This window comes from Equus asinus, chromosome 14, assembly GCF_041296235.1.
Source record: "Equus asinus isolate D_3611 breed Donkey chromosome 14, EquAss-T2T_v2, whole genome shotgun sequence".
Taxonomy (NCBI): Eukaryota; Metazoa; Chordata; class Mammalia; order Perissodactyla; family Equidae; genus Equus; species Equus asinus.
Genome location: NC_091803.1, coordinates 47219468 through 47237597, shown reverse-complemented (window position 1 = coordinate 47237597; position 18130 = coordinate 47219468). Strand labels below are relative to the sequence as shown.

The 18130-nt window shown below is 59.3% G+C and overlaps 2 protein-coding genes and 1 long non-coding RNA gene across 7 annotated transcripts; 2 read left to right on the top strand and 1 right to left on the bottom strand.

Moving 5' to 3' along the window:
- The first annotated feature begins 5098 nt into the window (after positions 1-5098).
- Positions 5099-7943, top strand: LOC106825961 (serine protease 33). 3 transcript variants are annotated; one of them, XM_044746691.2, is made up of 6 exons: positions 5099-5271; positions 5612-5638; positions 5764-5926; positions 6174-6445; positions 6699-6868; positions 7073-7937. In XM_044746691.2, the coding sequence occupies exons 1-6, from the start codon at positions 5226-5228 to the stop codon at positions 7229-7231; spliced, it is 837 nt and encodes a 278-aa protein (XP_044602626.1). In that variant the 5' UTR covers positions 5099-5225; the 3' UTR covers positions 7232-7937. The 3 variants fall into 3 exon arrangements, 2 of the variants coding, with proteins under 2 accessions (XP_044602626.1, XP_070341266.1); XR_011494388.1 differs by having other exon boundaries at positions 6174-6868; positions 7073-7943; XM_070485165.1 differs by lacking the exon at positions 7073-7937 and having other exon boundaries at positions 6174-6948.
- Positions 7944-10071: 2128 nt separating this feature from the next.
- On the bottom strand, positions 10072-12884 carry LOC123276753 (uncharacterized). 2 transcript variants are annotated; one of them, XR_006513268.2, is made up of 3 exons: positions 12769-12884; positions 11425-11540; positions 10072-10338 (listed from the first exon to the last, which is right to left on the bottom strand). It is a non-coding gene; the product is annotated as an uncharacterized lncRNA (long non-coding RNA). The 2 variants fall into 2 exon arrangements; XR_006513267.2 differs by having other exon boundaries at positions 10072-10213.
- Positions 11540-17807, top strand: ELOB (elongin B). 2 transcript variants are annotated; one of them, XM_044746693.2, is made up of 4 exons: positions 11540-12746; positions 13120-13254; positions 14510-14615; positions 17634-17807. In XM_044746693.2, exons 1-4 carry the CDS (start codon positions 12672-12674, stop codon positions 17744-17746), a joined length of 429 nt encoding a protein of 142 aa, XP_044602628.1. In that variant the 5' UTR covers positions 11540-12671; the 3' UTR covers positions 17747-17807. The 2 variants fall into 2 exon arrangements, with proteins under 2 accessions (XP_044602628.1, XP_044602627.2); XM_044746692.2 differs by lacking the exon at positions 11540-12746 and adding an exon at positions 12885-13014.
- The last annotated feature ends 323 nt before the right edge of the window (positions 17808-18130 follow it).

Sequence of the window (18130 nt, the reverse complement as noted above, 5' to 3'; positions counted from 1 at the left end):
ATGTGCATGTTCAATTTGATGCCGTGCAGAGCATCTGTGGACCTGAGTGGCCCGCTGGACAGCTCCCTCATGGTCACCCATGTCCCGTCCATCCCAGGACCCATCCCTAACTCCTAAATCTTTCTCCACCTGTCTGCACTGTACAGGTTTTGGTTGCAAACAGCAGAACCCTCTCAGATCAGTTCAATCAGAAAGAGAGTTTATGGAAGGACATTAGTGGTGCCGGGGTCCCTGGGGGCTAGGAGGATGAGTGGGGGTGCTGTGAAGGACACCCCCTGAGCACCCCCATGCTCATGCTGGTGCTCCCCATCACAGAGATGCTCCTAGTCTCACCACTGTCCCCCAAAGGCTGACCTGGAGCTGGGACTGGGGTGCAGATAGCTTATTTGGGAGGTGATATCAAAAGCCCCAGTGAGGAGTGGGGAAACTGAGGCAGGGAGGGAAGAAACCCAATGATGTTTGCCCAAACGAGGAGATTACCGTTGTGGGTGACTGAGGCACAGTCCGGCTTGGGCCCTCTAAGAACCGTGGGGCACGCACCTCAGCATCGGCCCCCTGGAGGACAAGGATGCTGGGCGTGGGCATTTCTCCCCTGACCTCCTATGGGTGGAGGGTGGTCCTGGGGGCACAGGCACTCCAAGCTGGAGCAGCCCCAGGGAGGCTCAGTGCCTGGGGAGCCACTGCCAAGCCATCAGGGGAACTGGGCAGCCTCCACTGTGCCTCGCCCCCTGCTGGGGTCCCAGAACCCTGCCTCAGTGTTCCCAGGCCAGCAGGGCAAACTCAGGGGCACCTCAGAGCTGCTCAGGCAGACTTGCATTTTCACAAGATCCCCCAATGCTGTGAGCGGAGGAAAGTGTGAGAACCTCTGGGGGGCCTGGATTGCTCCCCTCTGCTCTCCCCACAGCCCCCGCTGTGGAGAAGCAGGTGGGAGTCTTCAGAGTGGAGGGCCCTCCTCAGCTCTGCCCCAACCCTGACAGCCAGGCAGGTTTACAGGGCACTGCACTTGAGTCGTGCCCCGTGCAGCACTGTGAGGCTGAACTTCCCTCCCCCCTCACAGTGAGGAAACCGAGGCTCAGCGGGGTGACAGGACTGCCCAAGCCACCTAGCTCACAAGGGCCGGTGTCCACCTCTCACTGTATGTGGACCTGTCCAGGCCTGACTTGGAGGGGCCAGCAGATCCCTGGATGGCGGGGTCTTCACATGTCTCCTCGGGTCTCCTGCAGAACTCTCCTGCATTGTCAAGATTTCCAGTCCTGCCACCCACCCTCCCCAGGACAGTGGCCTTGAGGGTGGCCCCATCTCACCTCCCCCAAAGGCCCTCCATTGAGAAGAGAATTTGTCACCCTGGTGTCCCAGGTGTTGCTGGAGGATGGTACTATTTAATGCCTGTGACAATGCCCTGTGGGACCGCCTGGCAGGGTTGACACTGCCCCTCCTCTAGCGGCGGCAGAGTAGCCTCTGGTGGCCCAGGGCCTGTGTGACAGACTCATCCACAGGAACACCTTGGCACCTACCTAGGCACACGTCACCCACAGAGTCATGTTCGGGGCCACTTACCTAGAGGCTCAGAAGGACCCCTGCCAAGTGCCACAGCGTAACCCCTTCCCATGGCCTGGCTCACCAGTACAGCTTTATCTCTGCCAGGCTGACGTGGACAACCCCTGGTTGTTAGGTCCACATGATGTGGGGCTCTGGCTACAGCCATCCCAGGATCTGCCACAACAGTGCACACCAGCTGGTTCTGAGGAGGCTGCTGCTGTCTGGTCTGGTCTCCCCAGGACAACCACCCCCACCTCCTCCCACTGCCAGTTCTCCGGGTGCGCCTGGGTCTGGCCAAGGGCTGGCTGTGCATTTGTCAGAGATGAGTCCTGTGCTGTGGACAGTGGGCTGGGCACTGCCACACTGAGACACACCTAGAAAGGGTAGCAGGCTGGGGCACACCTTCCCCCCACCTTTGTCAGAGTGTGCTCTGGGGCCACTGGGGCTGTTAATAGAGTTATTTTGTTTTCCTCCTTGGCATTTAGAGACTTTGGTTGTAAGCAACAGAATCCCCTGGAACTAGCATGAGTGAAGGAAAGTTGCATCAGAGGGATAAAGGGCAGCCCGGAGAGGGCAAGGATGACTGGAATAAGGAGCTCCAACACCACGGGACCTTCTTTCTCAGCTTGGAAGGTTCCAGGCTCTCAGAGCAGCTGAGAGTCCTCGCCTGTGGCCACGGCTATGGCTGAGCCCCAAGGGGTTCTCTCTCCCTCTTCCAGGGTAAAAATCCCAGGGGATGATTCTAATTGGTTGGGTTTGGGTCATGTGTCACCTCTTGACCAATCATTGTGACCTCGAGGAAACAGTGGGATGATGGCCCCAGTTTGGGTCATTAGCCCATCGTGGGACTAGGGGCAGGTCTGGCACCAGAAAAAGGTGGGCTGACTCAGCTCTGGCCCTGAGGAGGCTGGTTGTGAGGCACCCTCCCAGGGCGAGTAGAGCCCAGGGGCCATTTCTGCAGTGGGGCTGAAGGGGCTGTGAGCCCAGCAGGGGTCTGCGCGCCACTTTCTCAATCTGAGACAGGGGTTGGGGACCCTTTCCAGGGTTCCTTTCCTACTCCCCTCAAGGTTCAACTGTCCATTATTCAGCCAGTTCCAGACCCTCCCCCCGCCTTCCCCCTTCACCCCAATTCCAACAGGCAGAGACCCAGGTCTCCTGCTACATAGGACGTCAGCCTTCCAGCTGGCTCCCCTCTCAACTTTGGCCCAGGTCCCCAGAGATGGCTGTATGTTCCCAGGGTTCCTTGTCACTCTCACTCCCACCAGCCTCTCCAGCTGCCCCCAACTCTGCACCAAGGGGAACACTGCTCTCCTGACCCCACTCCGACCAGCTGAGTCATCTAAGGGCAGCTGAGCTGGGGTGACCAGGTCAGGAGCTGGATCAGGGAGGTGGACCAGGGAGGATGAGAGGACCATGTGTCTTTCATTCTCGTAGCACTTTTCTGGCATGGATGTGAGGCAGGCACTGCTCCGAGCCCTGCGCTGGGCAGCTGACTAACCCACTAGTCTTCACAGCAATCCAAGAGGGGGGCTGTACAGAAGAGGAAGCTCCCCCAAGGTCTCAGGGCTGGAGGGAGGGCGCACTGCAGCCCGACTCGAGACCGGAGTGTGGGCTGGAGTGTGGTCCTGGGGCATGGACAGCAGAGGTCAGGCCTGAGCCCGCCTGCCCTCTGCTCCTCACCAAGGGCTAGGGCCCAGCCACCACCAGGTCCCATTTTGGATTCCTCGCCCTCACCCCCAGCCTGCTGCCCTTTCACTCACTCCCAAATACTCAGTGCACACTCTACACTGGGCACTGTTGTGGCCATTGGGGACTGTTATGGACTGAATGTCTGTGTCCTCTCCAAAATTCCTCCACTGAAGCCCTAACCTCCAATGTGACTGTCTTTGGAGATGGACCTTTTATGGAAGTAATTCAGATTAAATGAGGTCAGAAAGGTGGGGCTCTGATCCCATGGGATTAGTGTCCTTATAGAAGAGACTCCAGAGAATGTCAACCCCCCACCCTCCACAGGTGCAAAGAAGAGGCCCTGTGAGCACCCAGCGAGATGGCAGCTGCCTACAAGCCAAAAGAAGAGCCCTCAGAATAAGACCCCCCTTGTTCTTGGACTTCTCAGCCTCCAGAACTGTGAGAAATAAGTTTTTGTTATCTAAGCCACCCAGACAGTGGTATTCGGACCTGGCACCTTGAGCTAAGACAGGGACAGAGACCCAGATCCTGCCTCATGGAGGGGAGACAAACTAAGGGGAATCAAACTTCCTCTATCACATGTCAGCTCACACTGTGACAAGGCCAGCGAGGAGGGATGGCAGGCAGGAAGGCCTCCCAGGAGGAGGGGATGGAGCAGCGGGCTGTGGGATGAGGAGGACTTGACAAGGTAGAAAGAGGCTAGGGAGTCTTCTAGGTGGTGGGCATGGTCCAGGCCCAGCCCTTCACTGAGCCCTGAGCCCAGCATCTCCCAGCCTCACTGAGACCAGCAGCCTCACTGTCCTGGCCACCCCAAATTGAAGAATGGACTGTTTCCCAAGGTCAGGTCTGCTCCTGGCTTGCAAGGAGTGCTGCCAGCTTTGAACCAGCCATTCCTCACTTTGATCCTGGGTGCAGACCCAGGATCTGGGTGGCGCTTAGCCAGGCTTGGGATCTGGGCTCCCTGTGGGGCTGGCCAAGCTGGGATTTCTGGACAGAACAATAGCATTTGGACCGGCCTGGTGGCACAGCGGTTAAGTTTGAATGTTGTGCTTCAGAGGCCCGGGGTTCGCCAGTTCAGATCCTGGGTGTGGACCTACGCACTGCTGGTCAAGCCATGCTGTGGCAGGCGTCCCACATATAAAGTAGAGGAAGATGGGCACAGATGTTAGCTCAGGGCCAGTCTCCCTCAGCAAAAAGAGGAGGATTGGTGGCAGATGTTAGCTCACGGCTAATCTTCCTCAAAAAAAAAAAAAAAAAGAAGAACAGTAGCACTCACACGGCAACCCACACTGCAAGGAGGCAGGAGCCAGGATCAGGTTTGGAGATGAGCTGCCAAGGATCCTCAGAGCTTCCTGGCCTGACCGCAGCCACCGCCCCCAACTCTGGCCCAGTGGCGCCCAGGCTTCTGCCTCCAGTTCTCAGCACCTTGGCCCAAGCCAGCCTTCCTTTGAGAAACCCAGGCATCCCTTCCCCTGCCACCTTGAAAGCGCTGCTCAAAGCATCTTTGTTCCAGGCTGGACTGGCGAAGCCGCAGTACCGCCCTGGTCTCCTTAATTACCCCCTGGCTGGGCGCCCGCCCCCTCATGGCCTTTTAAGCCCCCAGGTCCTCCCCCAGCTCAGTCATCAGGGAGGGCACCTGCCAAGAGAGTGAGAGCAGGGTCCAGGGGCTGCCAGGGCCAGCGAGGGCAGCTGTCAGGCAATGGAAGTAGAGGCTGGCGGAGGGGCCAGGCTCCAGGGTTCATGTGGAGGCATAGGGTGCCCAAATCTTGCAGGGTTTGAGGGGGCAGACATGGTCCCCGGGGCCTGGGCAGAGGGAAGTGCATAGAGCCTGGACCATGGGGATAGGTCCGGGACCAACCAGGGGCTGAGGGAAGACAGAAGGGCCTCTGGGGGGCTAGTGCCCTGGGCTAGGACCCTCCTCTCCTCTCCCTGCAGGCTCCGACAGAGTCCTAGCCCTGGGCACTGCCATCCTGACCCGGCCCTGCCCTGAAGACAGAATGAGGGGGGCCTCCTGCCTCCAAGTCCTGCTCCTAATGCTGCTGGGTGAGTTGGGGGCAGGGGCTAGGGGTGTTGGCCACAGGGACATTGGCTCCCAGGTCCCCTCTCACCCCTCTCTGGCCTAGTTGACCTAGAGCACTCTAGGGCATCCTAATCTTGGGTTCAAGTTCTTCTGTCACTGACCTTGGGCTCTCCAAACCCGGATGTCCTCTTCTGTGTAATGGGCATAGTCCCCACCTCACAGCGCTCTGGGGAGGGTTAAATCCAGTAACGGACTGCACAAAAGACTGGCACCAGGTCAGTGTGACAAATATGTTCCACCCCCCTCACCCCGTTATCTGACACCAAATCCGTAATCCAGTCCCTTCCCCGCTTCCTCCTCCAGGAGCTGCTGGGACACTGCAGTCTGCAGGTAAGGAAGACTCAGAGTCCCGCGGCGCCACCGCCTCCCTGACCTTGGCCCTGTCTCCTCGCCCTCACTCTCCTCCCAGGTCCCCATCCTTCGCCCACCCTCGCCTTCCCCTTGTTCTCTCGTAGCCTGCGGGCAGCCTCGCGTGTCTAGTCGGATCGTGGGGGGCCAGGACGCCCGTGACGGAGAGTGGCCGTGGCAGGCGAGCATCCAGCACCGCGGGGCGCACGTGTGCGGGGGCTCGCTCATCGCCCCGCAGTGGGTGCTGACGGCGGCGCACTGCTTCCCGAGGTCAGCGGGCAGCCAGCCGCCAGGCTCGGGCTGGGCGCGCCCCTGCTCCCCGAGGGCTCCGGCGCGGGGACACCACCTGGCGGCGGCGCGGAGACTGCGCGGCGGGGACTGCGGTCCTGGGGTGGGGCGGGGAGGGATACTGCGGAGCGGGGACTGCGGTCCTATAGGCAGGGGGTACTGCGTGCCGGGGACTGCAGTCCTAGGGCAGGGGGTGTCCACTGTTAGTGGCCTCTCCCCTGTCTCGTAGGCGGGCGCTGCCGTCCGAGTACCACGTGCGCCTCGGGGCGCTGCACCTGGGTGCCGCCTCGCCCCGCGCCCTCTCGGCGCCCGTGCGGAGGGTGCTGCTACCCCCCGACTACTCCGAGGACGGGGCCCGCGGCGACCTGGCGCTGCTGCAGCTGCGCCGCCCGGTGCCCCTGAGCGCCCAAGTCCAACCTGTCTGCCTGCCGGAGCCCGGGTCCCGCCCGCCCCCCGGCACACCCTGCTGGGTCACTGGCTGGGGCAGCCTCCACCCGGGAGGTGAGGCAGAGGGCGGGGCACCCGGGCATTGTGAGAGGGACCCGAGATCCCCCTACACTGCCCTCTCACGGGGAATCCCAGCCCCACACTACGCCAATCTGGGACCCAGGGCAACCTCCAGGAACCCAAACCTCCCAATCAGGCTGGGGAGTCCTAGTCTGGCAGGTCCGACTCTTAAGCAGGGCTTCTCCCACGACACTTGCTTTCTGCCTCACCCTCTCCTAGCTCTCAGAAGTGCTCCCTCTCCCCCCAGTGCCACTCCCAGAGTGGCGACCTCTGCAGGGAGTCAGGGTGCCACTGCTGGATGTGCGTGCCTGCGACCGCCTCTACCACCTGGGCACCAACGTGCCCCGTGCTGAGCGCATAGTGCTGCCTGGGAACCTGTGCGCCGGCTACATCGAGGGCCACAAGGATGCCTGCCAGGTGCACGAAGCTGCCTGGACCCTCCCAAGTCCATGCCCCTGTGCCCAGCACCCTACCTCCCTAGAACCCAGGACCCAGGAGATACCACCTCCAGGCTAGTGTCCTGGCCCCCAACCCAGAGGCACCACCTGGGGGACTGAAACCCCAGGACTGCCATCTGAAGTCCCCTGAGGGCTGGGACCTAAGCTCACCTTTCTCCTGCAGGGTGACTCTGGGGGACCCCTGACCTGTGTGAAGTCTGGGCGCTGGGTCCTGGTGGGCGTGGTGAGCTGGGGCAAGGGCTGTGCCCTGCCCAACCGTCCTGGTGTCTATACCAATGTGGCCACTTACAGCCCCTGGATACAGGCTCACCTCAGCCTCTGATGCAGTGACACTCGCCTGAAGCCAGACACTGGGGTCCCTCAGCCAGCCGGTTCACCTGGGGACCTGCACATCCCCCCACCCTGCCCCTTCTGATTTGAGGCTCAGAGGCCTGATAACACTAAGGAGCCATCCGTCCATCTGTCCATCCCCTGCCTCCTCCTTGGGGCTCACCAAACCTGAGCTGCCTATCCTCTTCTAGGAGCCTCCTGCGTGTGTGGGGGTCTCACACTCTCTCCCCTTCCTGTCCATATTTACCCTGAGCCCCACCTGGGGCTGGGCCTGGGCACCCAGAGATGGCCAAGCGACCCGGTGCCCAGTCTGGCCTGTGTGCCCCTCTTCTTCTGGAGGAAGTCAGGGAGATTGGAAGTGTGAGAGGGACTCAACGCCAAGGACATGATTCTTCGTTGCTAGCTTTTGAAGATAGAGGGGCCACATGGCAAGGAACTGTGTGAAACCTCCAGGAGCTGAGGGCAGCTCCCAGCTGACAGCCCAGGAGGGGAGACCTCAGTGCTGCAACCGCACGGAACCGAATCTGGACAACAACCTGAATGAGCAAGGAGGTGAATTCTTCACCCAGCCTCCAGCTGAGGGCCCCGCCAGGCCGAGCCATTGATTTCAGCCCAGTGAGACCCTGCGCAGAGAGCCCAGCTGAGCTGCCCAAACTTCTGGCCCACAGAGCCGTGGTTTAATAAATTTGTGTTGTTTTAAGCTGCTATGTTTGTAGTCATTTGTTACACAGCAATTGAAAATGAATACAGATTTTGCCCCACTGTGATGGAGGTGCCCCAGGGTGTGGACCAGCCCTGGCCTTCCCATGCAGTTTAGGAGGCTCAAGAGTCTGGGGCAGCTGGCATCATGCCCTCTTCCCAGGAGGGGCAGGAGGCCCCAGCCAGGCCCGGCCTTAGCTTCTGTTGTCGTTGTTTCTGTCCTCACCCCCATCCATGACCAGGGTGAGTGTGGGGCTGTCCCCCAGCCTTGGCCAGGCCCCCCGCCAGGCCCAGAACCCTCCCACCTGCATCTGGAGACTAGCCTAGGCCTTCTGCAGCTCCCTGCCCATTCTCATGTGCCTGGGACCCAGTGTCTTGTCCCTTCCCTGCCATCTTCTTATCCCCAGGCTGAGGACCACCCATACCAACAGACAGAGCTCAGTTTCTAGAACTGCAGAAGGAACAAGAAACTGAACGAGACCTGGAAAATTCAAAGCCTAATCTTTGGAGCTGATGGGGCAGCGGAGGAAGGAGAGGGAGGCCGTCATCACAGGCAGAGCCGGGGGCAGGCAGGCTGCAGCTGCTCCACACAGGCCTGAGCCTCATCTCCCTCCCTAATTTTCTCCCAGGGGAGAGAGTGGCTGCACCAGGTGGTCACTGCTGGGCTGGGCCGGACAGGGTAGGTCTGTGGACTGAGGCAGCGAGGGAGCTCCAGGCTGCCCTCTCCCCCAGGCTGAGGGCCATCCACCTGGGGTAGAGCTTGACTGCCCCTGGGGGGGCGTCATCAGGGACCAGGGTGCCCGGAATACAGCCAGCCTACAAAAAGCTGTGGGTACATCTGTGGTGGGACCCTGGTGGCCCCTGCTGGGTGATGCCGGCTGTCCTTGTGTCCCTCCCTTAGCCTGGGACCAGCCAAGGGACCTTCCTCAAGATGCCGTCCAAGGCACTGAGACAGGAACAACCCAGGGGCTGGCAGCCAGGCTGCCTTGGTCTTGGCCCTGGTGTGACTCGAGTAGTGGGTCTCCATTCAGAGAGCCCGGTGTTTCTGAAGCATCACCCAGGAGCTAAGCAGGGGCTAGAAGTGGGAGGGGCAGGAGGCGCAGGAGCTGGGCATGGAAGGGAAAGGTCAGTGAATGACAAGAAACCAGCTATTCTTCGTGAAGCCCTCGCCAGACACTGCGGAGGGCTTTCCTGCACCATCTCACAGGATTCTCACCTGACAGACACTGGGAGGTGGGTTTTCCCCATCAGTCAGATGTGAAAACTGAGGGGCCCACATCCATGCAGCTGGTAGAGGGTATAAGGGGATTTGAACCCAACTGGTCTGATTCCAGAGGAAGCTGAGAATGGTGGAGGGGGGACTACCCCCTTTGCTCTCTCCACTTGCTCCTACCCCAACAGTGCAGCCTCCCAGCCCCCCTCCTCTCAGCCCGTTCCTGGGGTGGCAGCCTCGTGGGGCTGCGCAAGTCGCAGCTCTTCTCTACCCAGCAGGCTGGCACCCTGTGCTGCTGCATCCCGTCTGTCAGCAAGGTCCATGGAGGGGTGACCTGGCCCTGCATCAACAGCATCCTGTCCCCAGCCTCACCTGTCAGGTGATAGGCTGGAAGACTGTGCAGCCTGGAAGGGTGCACCTGGGGAGGCAAGGGCGGTCCTGGGAACTCCCCAGTACAGGGAACACTAGGTTCCTGTTCAAGGCAGACATTTCCTAGCTGCCCACCTGTTCTGGCTGGTGATGCTGCAACCAGATGGCCTAGCTTCTCCCAAGAGTACTGACTCAACCTCAGTTTCCCCATCAGTATCCTGAACTGGTAACACTTAACTATCGTGGCTGCTGGGAGAGTCAGGACGACGGCTAAGGTGATCATTGCTTTGCCCGCTGGACACATACGCTGTGCCAGGCACAAGCGTGCTCTCAGTTGATCTTAGAACACTCATGAGGTGTTCTCATTTCCCATTTCATGAATGGGGAAGCAGGCCCAGAGGCTAGGTGATGTACCCTAAGGCGCACAGCAAGAGTAGAGCTCGATTTGAACGTGGGTGACTGACTCAAATTCCACACTGAGTTATGTCACTTCCCTTATGGAGACGAAAGTAGTTGTAAAACACTCTACAAATGAGAGGCACACTAATAACTAGTGGTCATTGATAAGTGCTATTAAACAATGTTAAGGGGCCGGCCTGGTGGTGCAGTGGTTAAGTTCACACGTTCCGCTTTGGCCCGGGGTTCGCTGGTTCAGATCCCGGGTGCAGACATGGCACCGCTTATCAAGCCATGCTGTGGCAGGCGTCCCACATACAAAGTAGAGGAAGATGGGCACGGATGTTAGTTCAGAGCCAGTCTTCCACAGCAAAAAAAAAAGAGGAGGACCTGCAGCAGATGTTAGCTCAGGGCTAATCTTCCTTAAAAAAAAAAAAATAAAGCAGACAGGAGGAGAGGGCCCACCAGGCAAGACCCTACAGGCTTAGTTTGGAGCCCAGGGAAGGGTCCCTGTCGTGAGCACTGGGTGGTTGAGGCAAGAGGGCAGCAAGGGCCCAGGAGGCCTTTGTGTGCAGATGCAAAAACGGCCAGGCAGCTAGCTCACCCACCATCTTGAGCCTCCCATTCTGTATGTCATGGCCCCCAGGAGGACCTCAACCCAGCGAGACGACAGAGCCAGGGGCTGAGGGGTTAGCCCTGCTCCCCACTCACATCCTTCCCCATCTCATTCCCACTGCAGGACGTGTCACTGCACTGAATGGCATGGAGGCCTGCAGTCACCTCCTACAACAGACCCACCAAGTGGACAGCACCATGGGTGCTCAGAGACCCACTCTGAGGGTAAGGATCACACCAAATAAGCCCCCGCCCTGCTCGCCACCTCCCTCAGGCTGGGTGAGCTCTGACAGCAGAGACAGCTATAAGCACACACCAGTCACTACCCAAGGCCTGGCACCCTGCTCTCCCCGCATCAGCTCATTCATGCTCCCAAATGCCCCACGGGGGCCAACTGTAGATTCCCCTCCATGGATGGGAAACAGGCGGAGGCTCAGGGCCTTGCCCAAGGTCAGTCAATAAGCTGGGGGTTGAACCCAGGGGGTCTGCTGGAGGGTGGCTGGGAACAGGCATGATCCTTGGAGAGATGGAGTGGGACCCAGTGGGCTGCCCCACCCCTCATCCCCACAGGGTGACTCCTGATGGGCATCCTGAGCTGGAGCAGCCCCCACGAGCCAGGAGGTCTACATGCTGGTCTCCAGTAGAGCCCAGATTCAGGACGATGTGCCTAGGCTGCAGCTGGGCCAGAACACCACGGGTGAAGAGGTGGCTCCTCCTGTCCCCGCACCCCTAAACTCACTCTTTACCTGCCTCAGAATCCCCTTGGCCCCCACTGTCACCACCCCTCCCCCCACCCCTGCTCTCCCACCTCATTAGCACAGGATCTAAAGCCTCCAACTCTCTGTATATACAGAGATTAAGAAGGAACTCTTCAGCCTGGGCCAAGGACTCACCTCTCCAGGTACCTGTCCATGGCCTCCTGACTCAGCGACTGAAGCCCAGGCTGTGGTCCAAGGGCTGGGGTGCTGGGAGGGAGCCAGGGCTGCCCTGGGCTCGAGGCGAGGGCTGCCTTGAGGCGGAGGGAGGGGAGAGTCGCAGGAGGGGAAGGGACTTAAGAGGGCTGCTGAGGAGCCAGAGATTAGAAGTCAACAATAACGAGTTACAGTTTATGAAAGGTCTAGTGAGGGCTGACTCTTGGGGAGGCGCTACAAACTTCACAAACGGTTCGCCCATCTTAAAAAGAAGGAAAGTGGCCCTTGGCGAGGTGAACTGCCCAAAGCTGCCCAGTCAGCGCAAGAGCAAGGATTTGAACTCCAGCTGCTCTGTACCTAGAGCCTGCGCGGTTGACCACAGGTTTGATTCAGGGCCAAGGCAGCAGCATCTTCAGATTCCGCCCACTCTCAAGAATTTCTCACATTGCAGCCCTAAACAGGCGCAGGGCTGTCTGGCCGCCAGGGCCATCCACCGGCTCGCCTCTCGCTGGATGCCATGTACGCCTTCTGTGACACTGGCCGGCAATGACACGGCCGCAGCTCTCCCTCTCCTGGGAGTGGTTAGGTGAAAGGAAAGCCGCCTTCCCTCGCTCAACTGCAATTTGGGGCGACGAAGAACGGTGCCCAGCGCCCAAGAAGGAAGGCCTAGGCTGTCAGCAGGGATGCCCCCGTAGGAGGGCAGCCAGCCAAGGAAATCAAGCGTACAGGCCACTCCGGAGCCTGAGTGGACATGGGCAAGAAACGGGCGGGCGCCGAGGGCCCCTGGGGGCAGGAGGCTCCCCTTTCCTCCTCCTGGAGAGCACAAGCACCAGCTCCGGCCACGCCCGCTGCTGCTTCCCAGGACATTAGCCGGCCCACTCCCTAACCGGAACAACTTCCCGGGGTGCTACAGGCCGTAAAGCCCCTCCGAACAGGATTAAGCAACCCTGACATCCAAGGCTGAGGCGGGGAAAGCGGGACAGCGCTCCGCTACGGTGGCCGGAGAGTCCAGAATTTAGAACCGCCTCACAATGGCCGCCAGGGAGCCCCGCAATCGTGTGTCAGAGCCCCCAGTATGGCAGCCCTGCTCTCACTGAGAGGCGACTGTTTTGCCACCCCGATGGCCCAGAAGAACATTCATTCACTCTCCCTGGGAGTGGGGATGCCCTACGCTCGCGAAGTGAGCCGCCGCCATCCCGCAAAAAAGGCTCGGCCTGCGCCGAGCCCTGATGCATCAGCACGGGGACCTCGCCTCTGCCACTCCCAAGATGGCGCCATCGCTTCCTGCGTCCCTCCGGTGCTTGGTGCCTGACCCTTTGCCCCTACCTCGACCACCGCGCCAACCGGCGCCACCCCGCGCCACGCAGCCGAGATGGCGGCTGGACGCCCGACCACCGCATTAAAATGGCCACGGGTTAAAATGGCGGCCGCGGGGCGGGGCGGGCCCGCAGAGCGGGGTGGGGCGGGGCCGCTGGGCGCGGGGCAGGCTGGGGGCCGGCGCGCGGGCTGCCGGGAACGGGGCGGAGCGCGGCCGCGCCGGCGCGTCGAGGGGGAGAGGTAGTCGCCGCGATGGTGAGCGGGCGCGGGGGGAGGGGCGGCGGGCCGGGGCGGGCCGGGGGCGGCTGGCCGCGCGGGGGGGGCCCAGGCTCCGCGCTCACGCCGGCCCGCTGCCCCCAGGACGTGTTCCTCATGATCCGGCGCCACAAGACCACCATCTTCACGGACGCCAAGGAGTCGAGCACCGTGTTCGAGCTGAAGCGCATCGTCGAGGGCATCCTCAAGCGGCCGCCCGACGAGCAGCGGCTGTACAAGGTGCGGCCCCGCCGGGCCGGGCGAGCGGGGGCCGGGCCGGGGGCGGGCGCTGCCGGGAACCGCCGCCCCAGCCCCGGCCGTGGGCGCTGGGCGGCCGCGTCGCTGATGTAAACAGTGCCTCCTGGGCCTCCCCCGCGTGGGCCCGTCGTTCGGACTCGGGGAGGTGAGGCCCCAAGAGCTCTCGTTGCCCGGGGCTCTCGAGGAAGAATGGCTCCGAGGTCGCGCGCCCGGCCCCGCGCTCAGTGCCGAAGGCCAGCGTCGCATCTGAGCCCCACAACGATCCCACCCGCGACGTGCAGGCTGCTGGCAGCCTTGCTCTGCGGCTAAGGACACTGAGGCTCGGCGAGGTGGCCGCTTAGCTGGCCAAGGTCATTGGCAGAGCCAGAATTTGAACGCCAGTGCTCTTAATCCTCTGCAGGCCTATCAAAGTCACAATGCCCCCCAAGACGCTGCTTAATACAAAGAAATGGAGGGTGTCCAGATGAGTCAGGTCCCTCCAGTTCTTCACCCAACAACTGTTTACCCTTCAACATTCTGCTAATGCTCTAAGAGTTTGTCCCACCCCCACTTCCCCCCTACAAACCAACTGCAAGCATGGCTTGGGGTTTGGGGTTTCACTGGGGAATCCGGTGTGTGGGCCCCTGAGGCAAGTCTGGCGGGGTGACGTCCCTCACCAAAGTGCATTGATCTGATTCTGGCTGGAATCTGGCCTTTTGCTCCAGGCTGAGCCTCCACTCCCTTATTCTCTAAGGGCCTTTTGTCCCTCCTGGGGCTTCCCTGATAAGGACCCTTCCTGCTGCATGTGCTCTTTCCACGTGCTGTACTCCCTGCTTTCTGTGACCCTGTCACTTGTTGAAACCTCCTGGCCACTGTATGAGTTGGGAATTGGAGTAATTCCCATTTTACAGATAGGAAACTTCACAGCAAAAAGATCAACCGCGTGGTCCAAGGTGGCGGAGCTGGGATTCAAACCAGGTCTGCCTGTGCCAGATTGGGTCACTGGCTCTTGAAATTAGATTCCCTGGAGTTTGGGGGGAAACAGATTCCAGAGCCTTACCCTGGGAGGTTCTGATTTGGAAAGTCTTGGGTGTAGCCCTGGAAACTGTGTTTGGTCTCCTCTAGGGTGGTCCTGGGCCGTACTTGGGGCTGTCTCGCTTCCCTCTTCTGACTTCCAGTGTAGTTGCTAACCAGAGAAGTCTCTGGGACTTGCCTCTCCTGGGGCCTCTCCCAAGACCCTGCCTGCCTCTCTTCTCAGGACGACCAGCTCCTGGACGACGGCAAGACACTGGGCGAGTGTGGCTTCACTAGTCAAACAGCACGGCCGCAGGCCCCAGCCACTGTGGGGCTGGCCTTCCGAGCAGGTGAGATGGCAGCCAGGCAGGGTGGAAACAGCCAAAGAAAGCGATTGTCAGCGAGCCTGCATTTCCTCCAAGTCTCCAGGACAATGACTTCCCAGTCCACAAAGTACAGGCAGTGTGCTGTGACAGTGTATTTGTTTCTCCATAAAAAAGATGAGAAGCAAACGAGACCCTTGTAGAAATTGAAGCCTATTCCATGAAGGAGTCAAAGATTCCTAGTCACGATACCAGCTTGCATTTACAGAGGGCTTATCGAGTCCCTGGCCCTGCACTCGGCATTTGACTTCTGTTGGTCCGTCTCACCCTCTCAATAGCCCTGGGGAGTAAACACTGCTGTGCCCATTTTGGAGATGTGGACACTGAGGCTTGCTGGCAGTCACATGGGGTGATGCAGACTGCCAGGACCTTGCCTGAGCCGGGCACCATGCCAGGCACTATCTTTGCGGTAGATCACTTGATCCTGCAGCATCCCTGTGCAGGCCAGACTTGTACTATACCCTTTTTTTTTTTTTCTTTTTCTCCCCAAAGCCCCCCAGTACATAGTTGTGTATTCTTTGTTGTGGGTCCTTTTAGTTGTGGCATGTGGGACGGTGCCTCAGCGTGGTTTGATGAGCAGTGCCATGTCCGCTCCCAGGATTCGAACCAACGAAACACTGGGCCGCCTACAGCGGAGCGCGCGAACTTAACCGCTCGGCCACGGGGCCAGCCCTGTACTATGCCCTTTTTAAGGATGAGTAAACAGCTTGGGGAGGTCAGATCGCTTGGTGGGACTGTCAGATCCAGTATTCACATCCAGCCCTGCCTGCCCCAGAGCCAGTATGCTCATCAACCACGTTCCCCCTGCCCAAAGTTTAGAAACTTGAGGGGTGGGAGTAGTTTACTTCCCTCCAGTGTACCTCCTTCCCCTAAGAAAAAGAGAGGAAATGTGGATTTTATTATTTGTCTCTGGAAATTTAAACAGGGGTTGTAGAGTGTTTCACAGCTTTGGACCCAGGGGCTCTGGGGATGGCTGGGTGAACTTGGGTGAACTTACAAGGAATTATTTTTCTGGCTTCTTGTAAGAAAATGCAGCGAGGGCTGAGGAGGGAGCATATCGCCTCAGCCGCACTTTTCAGTGCCATAAGGAGAGCTATGCTAGGCCTCAGCAGCTGTGTCTTTGGACGGCTACTTCATGCTCCTGCCCCTCCCAGGCTGGAGTTCCTATCCTTATAAAGGGGTATGATCCTAGGACCAGCCCCACATGAGGCAGTGTGAGCCCCCATGCACCTCAGGCCCCCAGCCTGTGAGTGCTCAGCAAACGGAAATCTTAGGGGCCTTTATGTGGTTCCTTCTGACCCTCACAGTGACACTGTGGCAGGGGCAGGGCTGGCACAGACTTTGTAGAGGTCAGGCCCTGTAGAGAGAGGCCCTTCTGAGGGGAGCAGGTGAGGGCTGAAAGCTCTTCTCCTGTTCCGCTTCCTAAGCCAAGGTCAGGCTGCATTCTCCCAGAGGAAGTGTCCCGTTCTCTGATTGGAACAAAGGCACCATCTAGGCTTGCAGTGACTCTTGGAAGATGTTGCTAGATCTGTTTTGCAGGTGAAGAAATCATGACACAGGGAAGTGATTTGCTTTTTCCCCCTGACCCGCAGTATGGCATTGAATGAGGTAGTGGCTCTGGCCCTCAGTGGCATCACCCCTCAGGTGGACAATTGCTGTCTTGGCAGGGCCTCTTCACTTCCCCCAGGGGCTACTTTCACTTGCAGAAATGCACTTCTGAATGCCTGTTTCCCAAGTAGTAGTTTCCTGGTGCAGCTGGAAGAGGCGTGAGACGCAGCTGTCTCTCCCCAGCCCCAAACTGGCTTCAGTTAGGTTAGGGAGATGACACTGTCAAATCAGGCCTTAAATGGCATCATCCAGACTTTATTTCCAAAGAATAGGAGAAGTGATGAAGGCAGGAATTGTCACTGCAGGTTTGTGTTTTGGAAGATGAGTTAGTTCTTGGTGTCTGAACATCATTCAGCACTACTGATATTTGGGGCTGGATGATTCTGGGTGGGGTTGTCTTATGCAGGATGTTTAGCAGCATCTCTGGCCACTACCAGAGATGGCCATCTACCCACTGATGCTGGTTGCAGCCCCCCACAGCCACCCCCAAGTGACAACCAAAACTGTCACCAGGCATGGCCAACTTTCCCTGGGGGCCCTAATCGGTTGAGAACCCTAAGCCAGGTGGAGAGAATAGTCTCCCAGGTAGAAGAAAGCACAGAAGAAAAGTTGTAAAGTGGGGTTCGTTTGCTCTGTGCTGAGGTGACAAGGCAGGCCTTCCTGGAGCTGCTGTTCTAGTGGGGAAAGCAGCGGATCAGAAGCAGCAAAGGGCCCCTTGGGCTGGTGGTCAGTGCTTCCAAGGCAGTGGACAGGGCTCTGGGATGCACTGATTGTGTATATGGTATGGCTGGGGAAGGCTTCTCAGAGGTAATGTTTGAATTGAATCCTGAATGCCATTCTGAGTGGCAGGCTAGGGACCAGGAAGTACAAAGGCCCTGAGGCAGGAAAGAGCTTGATGTGGTAACCTGGGGAGCACAGGAGACAGGTGGAGAGACATAGTAGCAAGGACTTGAGATTTTATTCAGAGTGTGATGGGAAGCTATTAGGTTTTAAGCAGGGGAGGAGCAGAATCTGGTTTGACTTTGAAAATCACTGCTTGGTACAAGGAGATAGACAAGATTCTGAGTGAGGGGTGATGGTGGCTGTGGAGCCAGTGACAAGCAGGTGGATGCAGGTCAGCCCACAGGCTCACTGATGGATGCAGAGGGTGAGAAAAAGGGCCTCACGAATGGCTAGCCTCGGGGTGGGAAGTGGGGTCAGGTTGGGCTTGGAGGAGTGGGAGACATTCCAGCAGGGCCATTGAGACCAGGCAGGGAGACCAGGTACGGAGGTCAGAGCAGTGGAGACTCACTTCACAGGGGCAGGTATCTGCTTGGAGGTCCCCAGAAGCTAAAGGTGGGTACCCATTCCAGCTCTCCCCACTCCCCTCTCCACCAGATGAAGCGTTCGAGGCCCTGCGCATCGAGCCCTTCTCCAGCCCACCCGAGCTGCCCGACGTGATGAAGCCGCAAGACTCAGGAAGCAGCGCCAATGAACAAGCCGTGCAGTGAGAGGGCCCTTGGGCCCATCCCCCAATGCCCCATCCTCCCCAATAAAAGAATTGGGTGTCCACCTGGCTGCTGCCTCTCTCTGTGCACCCTCTCCTGCCTCCAGGCATCATCCTCACTGGGATGGGGCCTGCTCCCCTGCGGGGCTCCTCAATCTCTTGCTTGCCAGGGTGCCCTGCCCAATTACAGGCTCTCTGGGTCCAGCTGTCTACCCCCAGCCCAGCCCTCAAAGGCCATGGGGAGAGGACTGGGAGGAATCCAGAACCTGGGTCAGCCTTCTACTCAGAGTGCCCCCCCCTTCCAGGAGGCCAGGAGCGAAAGTGTAAGCTGGAGCCAGTGTGTTGGTTTGAGAGCAGGTTCTGTGGGGGACCCACAACCCAGAGCCAC